The sequence below is a fragment of the Lolium perenne genome, chromosome 4, assembly GCF_019359855.2.
Source record: "Lolium perenne isolate Kyuss_39 chromosome 4, Kyuss_2.0, whole genome shotgun sequence".
NCBI classification, from domain to species: Eukaryota; Viridiplantae; Streptophyta; class Magnoliopsida; order Poales; family Poaceae; genus Lolium; species Lolium perenne.
In genome coordinates, this window is record NC_067247.2 from 34,971,133 (window position 1) to 34,985,827 (window position 14,695).

At 51.6% G+C, this 14,695-nt stretch overlaps 2 protein-coding genes across 2 annotated transcripts; both read left to right on the top strand.

The window, feature by feature from the left end:
- Positions 1–1,180: 1,180 nt before the first annotated feature.
- LOC127319653 (uncharacterized) lies at positions 1,181–10,217 on the top strand. The gene is made up of 4 exons (XM_051349623.2): positions 1,181–1,395; positions 1,508–1,764; positions 8,827–9,062; positions 9,633–10,217. Exons 1-4 carry the CDS (start codon positions 1,193–1,195, stop codon positions 10,215–10,217), a joined length of 1,281 nt encoding a protein of 426 aa, XP_051205583.1. The 5' UTR covers positions 1,181–1,192.
- A 3,424-nt stretch (positions 10,218–13,641) lies between these two features.
- On the top strand, positions 13,642–14,438 carry LOC127319654 (putative F-box/LRR-repeat protein 23). The gene is made up of 2 exons (XM_051349624.2): positions 13,642–13,991; positions 14,129–14,438. Exons 1-2 carry the CDS (start codon positions 13,642–13,644, stop codon positions 14,436–14,438), a joined length of 660 nt encoding a protein of 219 aa, XP_051205584.2.
- Positions 14,439–14,695: the final 257 nt, after the last annotated feature.

Genomic DNA, 14,695 nt, shown 5'->3' on the forward strand with positions numbered 1-14,695 from the left:
CTATAAGCACTTATGCATCGATAATCTTCCTTGTTGGGCCGTCAACCATGTTTGGAGAGCGATGACTCAGATTACGGCCACGCTGTTGATTTTGAAGATGGGATTCATTGTATATTGTGATCTGAGTACATTGTGATCTTTATGATTGGTACCTTACATGAGCATGCACCCCTTATTTGTGTGATGGAGTTTCACAATTGAGGCTTTTTCTGTAAAAAAAAGGAAAGCTTTGCAAATGTATGTGACATTTTATTGTTTGAATTCTGGCTTTTCCCTTGACGACACATTGTCCAGAGATTCAAATAGAGCTTTCTGAACTGTTATGTGGTTTTGGAAATTTTAGTTCTTGATGAGTATCCTTAATACCATGGGAAAGTTTGTGTATTTTAGATAATGGACTAAACAACCTGACTTTAAATTAAATAAAGCCAGAATTTTTTGTTTTATGTAGCCCACGTGAAAAAAGCAACTAGGTCTTCAATGGGGAGTACTACCTCAGTTTCAAATTAAGTCTTCAACAGGAAATACTACATCAGTTTCAAATAAAGTGATGTGGCTTTGTCTAGATTTCCTGTCTAGATAAAATCGGGGTCACTTAATTTGAAATTGAGGGAATACAACTTATTGCACCATTTTTTTCCCGATCAGATTCGATGTATTCTGCACATCGATGCACCATAAGGACACTTTCCTTCACTGTAGATCTTGCGAGAAGAAGAAAAAATGTACAGAAAGCTAGCATCTATATATCCTTCACCGATGAACATTGCTGCTGAACTCTAAACACTCTTCTTGTACTCCTCAAAGCACTGTGGCGGCCTAGAAACATGACAGGCGTTCCTGCTGAGAAGAGAGAGAGAAGCATGACAGGCGTTCCTGCTTTTTTATGGCAGTGTGGTGGTAGGCTGATGCTTCCGTTGGGGCAAAAATATCAACACAGATGCTTCAGGCGACTTTTTTTCATGGGGAAGTATGAAGTGGGTGCTTCCGCTGCTCATGCCCTAAATTGTCTAAGAATCTGCCATCTTCACTCCGGCCTTCGAGGAGCAAGACGCCCGGACGTGTGTCCTGTGCCACGTTTTGCCTGGGCCGAGCTGGGCCGCGTGAGAGTCGGATGCACCCCATCCCCTTCACCCCTTGCCACCCCGCCGCCGCCGCAGCTGCGGAAAGAGACCGGCAATCGAGATACGAGATGGTTCCGTTGAAATTCCTCTCACGCTGGATTCCTCGTCTCTCCAATGTCGCCACCACTCCTACCTCAGCGAACCGCTTCGCATATACAGCTCCACCTCTCCTCACTGCATCTGGTACGCCTCGCTGGAGGCCATCAGCGCTTGCACAACGAGTTCCTCCAGGCTTCCCTGCATTCAGTTCACCTAGCCGCCGTCTTTCTAGGTGAGTTCTCTTCTTCTCATGCCAAGGATTTTATTGTTTCCCCGAGCAAGCACTCTGCCATTACCCAAGGCATGGAGGATGCTGATACGACCAAGGTCATTACTCGTTGTAGCTATGCCCCTCCCGCCAATAATGTTGAAGATGAGAGGAAAAGAAGCGGGAACGATAGTTTTTGTTTTAAAGATGCTTCTGGGACAACCTTGGAGGTCATGGATAGCAAACCTGATACATCAGGAGAAGTTGTGGTTGCAGCAGCGACACCTGATTATTTAATGGAGATATTTCCAAATAGCAGCCATCGCGACGGTTCCATATACAGCGGCACAGACGATTGGAAAATTGACTATCGTATTGCTGACCGTAATGAGAGTAAGTGATATTTTTTATTTTGTTACAGTGTATTAGGGATTCTTTGAAGCTGTAGTGTCAACTGATATATTGTTTCATGGAATCTCGATGTTAATTTTGCTTTGCTCTGTTTACTTTACTAATTGATGGCAGTTGTTGATGGCACTTACAAAGGGAAATGTTGTAGAATGTTACCTAGGGGTTTCACTGATTGGTGTTTGCAAAAGTAGGAAACATCTAGTCCATCTGTCCTGAAAAGTATACCTCGGATTTCTCTAAAATTTGATGTATCTAGCACTATTGCATCCGAATTTAGAAAAATTAAGATTAAGACATCCTTTTTAGGACGGAGGGAATAACAATTGCGGCTAGACAAATCTAATACATTATTTTTAGGACTCCTCATTTCTTGCCCCGATCCCACCTCGCCCCGAAGCACAGGATAGCACACTTCCGGTTGTGATTCACCAGACATTATAACTCCTCCCTCTTCTGATTGTCCAGATAACTCCCTAAACCATTTTCCAGTCCAGGTTTACCCTGTTCCCCCCCCCCCCCCCCCCCCTCCCTCCCCAATTGTGTTCAGTTACCTTTTTAATATGTGAAAAATTCATATCCTCTGCTACATCATTTCATTCCTTTTAGGACGTATGTGTGCATACAAAATGTTAGCCAGGTTTGGTTGTTATGACCGGGCTGGTCTATCGCCGGAGGGGGCCCACCGGCCAGGCCGGCCAGACCTAGTTAGGGGCTTAGCCCAATCATCAGATTAGGGTTTAGCAGATTTCTCTTATATATACGAGTTGTAATCGACAAGAACAAGCAAACAATAAACATATTTTGTTGCCGATTCCTCAAGGAGTCGGAGTTCCAAACCCTAGCCGCCGCCTCAGCCTCGCGCCGCCGCCTCGCCCAAGCCGCACGACGGCGCCCTCGCCTCAGCACGCACACCACCCCTTCCTTCCCCTACAATCTCCGCCCTAGAGATGGTAGATACGCTAATTCTACCAATTTGGTATCAGCTTCCTCGGTTACGATCATGTCTTCGGGCCAACCCGCCGCCACCATCGCTGCCACCTCCGAGATGCCGCCGGCCTCCACCGCCGCCGCGCACTTGCCGCCGCGTTCGCCGCCGCCCTCCACGGGAGCCGCGACGCCCATGGCGGAGGCCGCTGACGCCGCTCCCCTCCTCTCGCAGCAGGAGCTCTCGACGGCCATCCGCGACCTCGCCACCGCGGTACAGGGCATCCGCCCGTACCTGATCGGCACGCGAGGATGACTTCGCCATCCCTGCCGCTGCCCCTCACCGCCTACCCGGCCGCGCCGGCGGTTCGTTCCGCCCAAGGCGTGCCTGTGCCGCCCTCGGCCTCGCCGCCTCCGCCGCCGTGGGCGTCGTGGCAGCCGGGTCCCAGCGCCGGCCCCGCCTCGCTGCCCCAGGGCGTCCCCATCCAGCGGGTGCCGTTTCCGCCGTCGCCCTCCCGGCTACCGGCGTGGGTGACCGCGACGGAGCCCCCGCCCGTCTACTCGGCCGCACCGGCGCCTCCTCCCGTCTACACGGCCACCGGGGACCCTCCGAGACCGTCTTTCCCGGAGCCGACGTACTCGCGCTTTGCGGAGCCCTTCGCTGGTCGCGCGGAGTACCCCGTCCAGGGCGCCGCCGGTCTCGCTCCCCCACGCTACGCCAAGCTGGATTTTGCCACCTATGACGGCGTCGAGGACCCCCTCAACTGGCTCAACCAATGCGAGCAGTTCTTCCGAGGGCAGCGCACTCTCGCTTCGGACCGGACTTGGCTCGCCTCGTACCATCTCCGTGGCGCTGCCCAGACGTGGTACTACTCCCTCGAGCCGGACGAGGGTGGCATGCCCCCATGGGACCGTTTCCGCGAGCTCTGCCTTCTCCGCTTCGTCCCCCCCGATCCGCGGCAGCCGCTTGGCGGAACTCGGGCGTTTGGCCTTCACCACCACGGTGCAGGACTTCGCCGACCGCTTCCAGGCCCTCGCTTGCCATGCACCCGGGGTGACGGGGCAACAGCGTGCCGAGCTCTTCATTGGCGGACTTCCTGACCACATCCGTGTGGACGTGGAGCTCCAGGCCCTGCAGGACCTCCAGACGGCGATGCACTACGCGCGCGCTTATGAGCGTCGCGCACAGGCAGTTCAGCAGGCACCCCTGGCCCGCGGCGGCCGCGGCTGCCACCCGCCCCGCCCCACCTGGACCGACCGGCCCCGCCCCCGTGGCTACTCGCTCGTTCCGCCGCCTCACCCCGGCAGAGCAGCTCGAACGCCGCCGCCTTGGGCTCTGCTTCAACTGCGACGACCCCTATACGCCCGGCCACGTGTGCCCGCGCCTCTTCTACCTGGAGACAGTCGACGTGGAGGAGGGAGACACGACGCCCGGGACGGTTTCCACGACCGAGCGGCCGAGCCGACCGCCGCGGCCTTCGTCGTCTCTCTACACGCACTCGCCGGCATCCGCCACGAGCGGACAATGCTGCTACCGGTCACGATACATGGCGAGACCCTGGTGGCGCTGCTGGACACGGGCTCCACGCACAACTTCCTCCCCGCCGCCACTATGCGCTGCCTCGCGCTACAGCCGACAGGCGGGGATCACCTCCGCGTGACCGTGGCCAACGGTGACCGTCTTCACTGCCATGGGGTGGTCCAGCACGTACCCCTCACCATCGGCGACGAGCACTTCGTCATCACGTGCGCTGGCATCGACTTGGGCTGCTTTGACTTCATCCTTGGCGTCGACTTTCTGCGGACGCTCGGTCCAATCCTTTGGGACTTTGACGCCCTGACGATGTCCTTCTGGCGCCAGGGTCGCCACATCCGCTGGGAGGGCCTCGGGGGCGCCACAACCGCACCGCAGCTTTAGCTCATCTCCGGGGACGACGACGCCGAGCACCCCCTCCTGACGCACCTCCTGCAGCAGCACGGCGACATCTTCGAGGAGCCGCAGGCCCTGCCGCCCCCACACGTGTGTGACCACCGTATCCACCTGCTTCCAGGGTCGGCGCCAGTGGCGGTGTGCCCATACCGCTACCCACAGCTGCAGAAGGACGAGCTGGAGCGCCAGTGCGCGCTCATGCTGGCCGCGGGCATCATCAGGATCTCCACGTCCCCGTTCTCCGCGCCGGTGCTGTTGGTGCGCAAGTCGGATGGCACGTGGCGCTTCTGCATCGACTATCGTGCCCTCAACGCCCTCACGCTCAAGGACAAGTTCCCGATTCCGGTGGTTGACGAGCTGTTCGACGAGCTCCACGGGGCGCGGTTCTTCACCAAGCTCGACCTCCGATCAGGTTATCATCAGGTGCACATGCACCCGGAGGACATCGCCAAGATGGCGTTCCGGACGCATCATGGCCACTTCGAGTTCGTGGTGATGCCCTTCGGCCTCACCAACGCACCCGCAACCTTCCAGGCCCTGATGAACGACGTCCTCCACCCATACTTACGCCGTTTTGTGCTGGTTTTTTTTATGACATATTGATCTACAGTGCATCATGGGCGGAGCACCTGCAGCATATCGCCATCGTCTTCAACGACCTTCGAGCGCATCGACTTCACCTTAAGCGCTCGAAGTGCTCGTTTGCGACGACCTCGGTGGCCTACCTCAGCCACGTCATCTCTGCCGACGGGGTAGCGATGGATGCGGACAAGGTGGCGGCCGTCGCCGCCTGGCCGATGCCGCACTCCCCGCGCGCCCTACGCGGGTTCTTGGGCCTCGCCGGATACTACCGGAAGTTCATCCGGGAGTTTGGCCTCATCGCCTCGCCACTCACGCGCCTGCTGAGGCGCGATGCGTTCGCCTGGGACGACGAGGCCACCGCGGCCTTCGAGGCCCTCAAGGGGGCCCTCACGACGGGACCCGTCCTCCAGATGCCGGATTTCGACAAGCCGTTCATCGTCGACTGCGACGCCTCGGGAGCGGGGTTCGGTGCCGTCCTTCACCAGGGCGACGGGCCTCTCGCCTACTTCAGCCGGCCATTTGCCGCACGCCATCTTAAGCTCGCGGCATACGAGCAGGAACTTATTGGCTTGGTACAGGCCGTGCGCCACTGGCGACCCTACCTATGGGGGCGCTCGTTCCGCGTACGCACGGACCACTACAGCCTTAAGTTCCTCTTGGACCAGCGACTGTCGACGGTGCCACAACATCAGTGGATCAGCAAACTCTTCGGCTTCGACTTCACGGTGGAGTACCGTCCTGGACGCCTCAACACCGTGGCCGACGCCTTGTCTCGCCGCGACGCTGACCCAGACACGGCCGAGGGCGTCTCGGAGGGGCGATTGCTATGCATACGCTCGGGACCCTCGTTCGCCCTCTTCGATCGCGTCCGTCAGGCGACCGCGCCAGATGCCCAGCTTCTGCGGCAGCAGCTCGACCATCCCTACACGGCCTTGTCGGTGGCCCGCGCCTTCTTCGACGGCATCGTCCGCCTACACGGGTTCCCCTCGTCCATCGTCTGTGATCGGGATCCGGTGTTCACGGGGCACGTGTGGCGGGATCTCTTCCGCATGGCGGGGGTTCAACTCCGGTTCAGCACGGCGTTCCACCCCCAGACGGATGACCAGTCCGAGGTGGTCAATAAGGTGATCGCCATGTATTTGCGCTGTGTTACAGGTGATCGTCCTCGCGCTTGGGTGGATTGGCTTGCATGGGCGGAGTACTACTACAACACCTCATACCACTCCACCCTGCGCGCCACGCCATTCGAGGTGGTCTACGGCAGGCCACCTCCGCCTATTCTGCCAGTGGACCCGGCATCGGCACGGACAGAGGTCGCTGGCGAGCTCATCCGCGCCCGCGACGAGATGCTAGCTGAGGTGCGACAACGTCTTGTCCAGGCTCAGCAGGTCGCCAAGCACTACTATGACGGTCGTCACCGCGACGTGGAGTACGCCGTCGGTGACTGGGTGTGGTTGCATTTGCTACACCACTCTCACCAGTCTCTCAACCCGCGGGCCAAGCGCAAGCTTGGTCCGCGCTATGCAGGGCCCTTCGTCATCTTGGAGCGGATTGGGACCTTGGCGTACCGCCTTCAGTTGCCTGATGGGGCGCGCATTCACGACGTCTTCCACGTGGGGCTGCTGAAGCCCTACCGCGGCACGCCGCCGATCGCCACTCCGCCACTTCCACCGACGGCAGAAGGCCGTTTACTTCCCAGCCCGGCGAAGGTGCTGCGTGCCCAGCTACGTCGTGATGTTTGGCACTTGTTGGTGGAGTGGGAGGGCCTTCCTGCTGAGGAGGCAACTTGGGAGTCACGTGAGGCGTTCCAGCAGCATTATCCAGACTACCAGCTCGAGGACGAGCTGTTTGGGCAGGCGGGGAGAGATGTTATGACCGGGCTGGTCTACCGCCGGAGAGGGCCCACCGGTCAGGCCGGCCAGGCCTAGTTAGGGGCTTAGCCCAATTAGCAGATTAGGGTTTAGCAGATTTCTCTTATATATACGAGTTGTAATCGACAAGAACAAGCAAGCAATAAACATATTTTGTTGCCGACTCCTCAAGGAGTCGGAGTTCCAAACCCTAGCCGCCGCCTCAGCCTCGCGCCGCTGCCTCGCCCAAGCCGCACGACGGCGCCCTGTCGCCGGTGCCCTCGCCTCCGCACGCACACCGCCCCTTCCTTCCCCTACAATCTCCGCCCTAGACCTGGTAGATACGCTGATTCTACCATTGGTGCTCCCCACATATGCAGATATACTCTTGGAAAACCATGAAAACATTTATAATGTAGGATATGCTGTCCATCGGGAAAAAGTCAACGTAAAAGAGGACTTACAAAAAGAGAAAACAAAATAAAATAAATTTCATCAGGGGTGAAATGACCACTCTTGGTAGTTATTGGAGTGTAGTGAACCGTCGTATAGTTTATGGGGTTATGCAATAAATGGACCTTTTCCTACCTGAGGTGATTAGATATTACTCTCTTTTCTTAGAGTTCCAGTCCACTGCATGGCATCAAGACGAAAATAATAACAGACCATTTTTTTCAGAGCACATGCCCTCTGCATGATTTGCAGAAGATAGGAAGATACAACCGTGCAGCTCAGAGTGCAGCCAAGCCCACTTCCTACTCGTCCTCCTCACATTATTCTGATTCTTCAGGCTTCTTGTCGCTCTCCAGCAAGCATTAACACTGAGGGCTTGTTTGATTCAAAGGAATTGTGTATGATTTTTGTAGGATTTGGATCCATAGGATTTTTTTCTACAATGGTTGTTTGATTCATAGGATTGCAATCCTTTGGAATTCCTACAAATGATTGATTTGCACTATGTTTTGAAGGAAAATTTCCCTTCACTCCAACCTCTTTTTACAATTCTTTTGGTTTTCCTCTGCAATCAAATGCTCGTGGATCTAAAATCCTGTAGGATTGGAGAGGACATGTCATCCGGATCCTGTGTGTTTCCTATTCCTGCATTCGGAAAATCCTGCGAATCAAACGAGCCCTGAAAGGTTCTTCAGCAAGAGGCACCAGTCTGCATCCATACGAGCATTTTCGGTGTGACTGCGAATGCCTCCAGCCCTGACACCCACCAATTGTAGTATTCCAACTTTCATGCTGGACAAAGCAGTGTGCAGATCTTAACCATGGGGTCATGCTTTGCCAAATGAGGGCAGTTTCCATTCCGAAACCACAAATGGTTTCATACTTTCCAAAGCAACCGCATAGCTGCTTCACTGAACATTTAAGCACCACATGTTTCTCATTACTAATCCAAAACCGAACCATTGATTCAAAACTACTGCCTACATGGATTTCTATGATTCCCACTTTCTATTAGAGACCACACACTGGAAAAACGTATGTTGGATGGACTCCTTGCCTGTACAAGGCAAACATGATTGAACTTGGACTCCTGATATTACTTCCTTTTTCCTTGGGTTTTCCTAGAAAAATAAAACTTTTCAAGGGAGCAAAATTCTTACTAAAAAGAACATCGATAGTTTCACTTGGATGAGATGAATTAGGACCATGGAATCCTTTAAATGGCATGTTAACTTTTCGTATGGCAAAAACATTCATTTCTTTTATTACTTTCCAATTCTAATAAAATTTGTATTTTTTCTGAAGCTTGGCTGGAGGCAATGATGTTTTCAGATCCCACAGATTGCAGAATGCACAATGGAATTTGCGAGTCACACGCAAGTCGTCACATGTTGCAGTTTTTGTCATTAAGGTTGGCTAATATTCCTGCAGAGATTGGCTCAGTCGAGTTGTATGGATACATCGCAGCTCGGGATAATATGAATCCATTACTTAACTATATCGTCCATTTTAGCAGGGATGATCCCATCATCTTGAAGCAGGTGTGTACATGTCTGAGTTTTTTTCTATGCATAATTCTATTAATAACCCATCATGGAAGCAGGCATTTTGGTCCATGGGATCTTATTGAGCCAAGAAAAAACATGGTCCATGACCGTAAACCACTGCTATACCAAGTCTTGTATTATGAAATGATGATTTGCTATAAGAACAAATCAAAATAATGAAACTAAGTATCACTTAGTCAGCTAGTAAATAGTAAATCAAATAGAATATTTCGGGACTCTGTTGCTATCAAGTAAACTTTGAAAAAGTTGATTCCATTTATTTATAGGCATATAAACATGCATAGCATGAATGATCCCATCACCACATTTATTTCTTACAGGCTTATCCAATTAAGTATTTGGATCGAAAATAAAATCTAATAAATAGCATGGGCCGATGTCCTTTTCTAACATTGTTTTCTTTGTTTGATAGGTGGGAAAAAATCTTGGCCATCATCAATTATAAAACATGCCTTTAACTGAATTTTAAATATTGGGACAAGTAAAACATTGTAAGTGGAGTATTCAGATTTAGATATTTCTTATTTTTATTTGGTTATGTAGGGTTCTCTCATCAACATGGCTGGCCCTAAGCGAGGAATCGAATTGGTTGGTACTATTCTAATCGAATATGACATGAGGATCAAGGCAGGCGAACATGAAAAAGAAGATCTACAGGTGATTGATGGTGTATCATACTTGGATAACATAGACACATGGGATCGTACCCCGTTCATATTTCGCATTTATGGGGATTGTGGCGCAATTGATGTTGGTGTCTCACGTCTTAACTTTGCATATGAGGCGACCATAGAAGTTGTCATATCACAAGTGCAAAGCAGTTTTAGCATGCGTCTCAGTTGTTTTACCAGTGGGTTACATGAAGAAATCCGGCTCTTTGATGGTGCTATTGGTGAGTCACGTGGCTTAAAGAGGTATGTGGTTGCTGTAGCGAGCGATGATCAGATGGAGTTGAAGTTTACGGTAGCCGCAGACTCGTGCGTCCCTGCTGAACATTTCTGTTGCTTTGAGGCAAAGCAGCATGGGCGTGCTACTCAAGAGATTAGCACTGGTTTTGCATTAATCACAGTGAAGGTGACTTGGTCTACTTTAAATAAGCCAAGAAGAATAACAACAACCTTAGACTGAACTTTGTCAAAAAATAAAAAGGTTGGGTCTATGATGAATGAGCCAAGAGTAAGCAAAGAAGCTAAGGTAGTTTAGTGTTGTCAGCCTGTGGCAGGAACCAAACACTCTACTAATGATGTTACATCTGCTGAGGCCTACATGATCGTTTTGTCTCAGATGGATGTGGAAGATAGGATGATTGTCGAGGATTTGGTGACAAGTGTCAGGCAGGAGCGGGCTATGACAGAAGAAGTGATAGCAGAAGCCTGGATAGTAGAAGCAGAAGCTGGTCACGCGGCAGGAGTTGGTCACGTAGCCGCAGCCAGAGTCTTAGCAGGAGCAGAATCCATGATCAGTGTGCAGGATCAGAATGCAGGCCGCGAGCAAGATCTGGCTTAGATGTGCCGCGACTGAAGCTGGGGACCTGTTTTAGCTGCGCCCTACTGGACCAGTAGCTGATGTTGCTGCACTCAAACCTGGACAATCGTTTGCCGACGCATCTGATGTCACCTTTGTCGCCTGCTCGCTTGGTACAGGTCATGGGCGGGGGCAATGCCAACATCAATAGTGCATAAACTGGCCAGACTTACCATGGGAACGATCTTGTAATACCAACTAGCTTTTCTGCAGCTGAAAAATTTCCAGGCCCGGCAGTTCAGCAGAATGCCCCATGATGTAAGATGGTAATCATCTATATAAGTTTGTGTTTTACGGGTTTATTTATTTTTCCTGTCCGTTCTATGAGCAGACCTAAGAACTGCTTCTTTCACAATCGATGTGTACGTACGAGCCCCCCTAAACAAGATATGATTAGGAGGATATATCTTATAGTCCTAATGATTATTACATTTTCCTAGTTTTCACTTCAACTTTTAGGTGGTGCAACGAACGTAATCCAACTAAGTGAAGGTTAAAGCAAACTGAGATATCATATAAAAGCCATGCTAACTTGTCATTTTTTATTATGATGCTTGATGTAAGGATCGGGTTGTAGTTTATGGGACAATTGTCTATGCTACTCTATCTGTCCGTTCTTTCTGCATGGAAGGCAACAAACTAGACAGCAATTTGTAGGGATGTGCAAATAGGATAAGTGGGATAATCAAACTTGGATTTATTAAGAAGGAAAAAGAGATACTAGAGTCTAGAATGAAAGTCAATGACACGCATCACACTTATCCCACTTCTACATCCTTGGCAATCAACCTCGATTTTTTTGACAACCTCGAAAAACATCCCAAAACGTTCCCCAAAGCGTCTCCCAAAGGATTTTGGGACGCCGGACATTTTTTCGTTTCCAGTCGCACGCCCCCAAAGGTCCGTTCCGTCCGACGCGGCCCAATACGGTGTCCGGCGCCCCGAGCTCGTCCCCGGTGGGGACGCTCCGGGCACGTCGGACACAGCGAGAAGCGAGGCAGGGAGTGGCGGACCCGACGCATCATTGACACATGAAAATTTAACCTAACCATCGCCTACCGCGCGACGGAAGTTATTGACGCGCAGCGACGGTGCAGTTTTCGTAGAGGCGCAGTGATGCGTCTCGTCGCGCCTAGCTCTCCGTGCCGACATTAATGAGCTCCACCGCTCACTCGCCTCCTTCCGGCTTATAAAGAGGGGCGCTCTCGCATCGTCCCTCACAGACAAATCCTAGCGCCTTTCTCCCCAACCCTAGCCACCACTATCTCAAGAGTCGAGGGCCATTCCATAGCTGGTAGAGTCGAGGCCGAGGTCGCAGCCGTGGCCATGCTGGAGCAGTAAGGCATGCACGGTCGCCGTCGCCTGCGACATCGTCGTCTTTCGAGGGGGAGTGGGAGTTCGAATTCATCGTCGTTCTCAATGGCGACCCACTCGGCATACAGAGGTTGTCGGACAAGTTCACCGAGTTCATCTTCGGCAACGAGCCGGCCGCGCTGTAGCTGTGGGAGGCTGGCTGCGGCTTCTGCCGGTGGCCGGTGAATGTGTTTTTCAACGGGCACAACAAGATGTACCTCCACACCGACTGGGAGAAGTTCGCACGCTTCCACGACCTCCAAGCCGGTTGCGTCCTGACATTCCTACCAAGGCGACGAGAGATGAGCGTGAAGGTGTTCGACGACACGTCCTGCCACCGTCACTACCACGACGATTACAAAGAGGACGATGATTGTTCTTTCTTCACAGCAAAAATGGTTACGGAGGTTTCTGTATGTTCTCCCTGCATAGAACCAACATGACTATCATTACCAGCTGAATTTTTAGTTTGGTGACTGAGTGTGCCCGAGAGTGTTCTTTCCTCATTTTGCAATGTTTTAACTATGTATTAGTTTGTGTAAACCATGTTTCAAACTATGTGTTAGTTTGTGTAAAACCATGTCCCCAATTATGTATTAGTTTTGTGTTAGATGTGGATTATGTCGGTGCGAGGAGGTCGGAGCGGAGCAGGACGCGCCGCCACCACGGAGTACAACGAAAACATCGTGAGGAGGAAGGTATCGGAGCAGAGGAGGACGACCGCCAGCAGCCAGGAGCGCGAGCAGGTCGTTGGGGCGGCCAGGAGCACGAGCAGGTCGGAGGAGAGAGATGGGGATGGGAAGAGAAGGTGTGGTGCATTGAGGGAGAAGATAGGGTGGGCCCCGCGGGACACATGTTGGATGCAGGAGGCGAAGGAACGGAGCACGTGATCCCCGGGGGTTCGGCAGAGTTCTCCTTATCATTACCAACTGGATTTTTCAGTTTGAGTGACTGAGTGTGCCTGAGAGTGTTCTTTCTTGGGAGCGAACATACAAATTTGTGAGGCCAACTATAGTAAGGTTTCCTCATTTTGCAATGTTTTAACTATGTATTAGTTTGTAAACCATGTTCCAAACTATGTGTTAGTTTGTGTAAAATCATGTTCCCAATTATGTATTAGTTTGTGTAATGTTCCTCATCTCTATTAAATGAAAATGCAAGAAAGTAGTTTAATGTAAAAACAAGTTTGTGGGCCATCGCGTCCCCCAAATACGGCACGAAAAAAATACACGCCAAACGGTCGATCCAACGCCATTTGAGCATGCTTTGGGAACGTGGGTGAAAATACTCTAAACATCACACGAGGCAGCGTGCTGACCCAAACGACCGACCTTTTGCGTGTTGAATCGGTTAGCGGATGACAAGCATTTTCCTTTAAAAAGTCTTTGGTGATCTCCTTCCCCGCACGACTCGATGTTGTAATCGGATCAACTGATTATTCGGATTGATTATTCTGACTCTGTATCGCTTAGCAATATACGAATCCACATTTTAATCGGATCGATTAATTGATGATTGTTTTGGATCGATTCGATTCTGACTCTTTTTTTTTGCGAATCAATTCGATTCTGACTCGTTAACGAGGCGACGCAACAATCACCAACCTTTGAGATATATAAAGTTCACATACGTGGGACGTACGGTCGGGCTGTTTTGGGTTTCCAAATCGCAGGAGATGGACGCTGCTGCGCCGCGGCCATCCGCGCCGGAGGAGCCGCCAACCAGGGACTGGTCTCTGCTGCCCCTCGACGTGCTTGCCTTCGTCTTCGTCAGGCTCAACGCCGTCGACGTCCTCAGGGGCGCTGGCCTCGTGTGCCGCTCCTGGCTCCAAGCCGCCAAGGTGCCAGACGTGTGGCGTGTCGTGGACATGGGGTACCACAGAATCATGTTAAGGTTCGACGAGAAGGAACATGCTGACTTGTGCGCCATGGCTAAGGCAGCCGTCGACCGTTCCGATGGGCAGCTTCGGGAGTTTGCCGGGAGGACGTTTGTCACCGACGAGCTCATGCAGTACATCCTGGAAAGGTGTGTTTTCCTTCGTCGCTTGCTTGCAGTTCTAAATTGTGTTAATCAATAGCATGCTAGCGCTAACTGTAGTACCTCAAACGGTGACATTTATTCATTGTTCCGCTTTTGTGAGAAGATCGTCATTTTTTCTGCAGGTCACCCTCACTAACCACTCTTCGGCTTGTGTGCTGCGGCAATGTCTTCAGTGCAAGTCTCGCTAGTCTTATAAGAGAATCATCTCTGAAGGAGCTTCGTTCCCTTGAACTTAACAACGTTGGCCTCACCTTGGGAGGACTAACCGCTGTCCTTGAGAATTGTCCTCTCCTGGAAGATCTTACGTTGACGTATTGCTATGGGATGCAAGAGCAAGACGAGCAGGTCCTGCGGGCGAAATTCGCCCGGATCAAGACCCTGAAGTTCGATTGTGATGATGACTTTGACTGGTTCGACTTCTCCTTTTTCTAAAGAAACCTTCGCAAATGTACGTTGCACCTTAATGCCTGGATTCGGGCTTGCACTTCTTCCCTTTCGCAAGTACGTTGTATCTTAAGAATGCATTGTCAAGGTATGTTCTCAGGATTTGGCTATCTGTTGCTAAATCCTCTTACCGCCCGGTAACCGAGTTTCTGAAGCTCCCTCGCAAAATAGTCTAACAGAACAAAAATCTATATTTATTTGACAATTTTGCACTTTAACGCCAAAGTCTAGATAAGTAGGAGGTA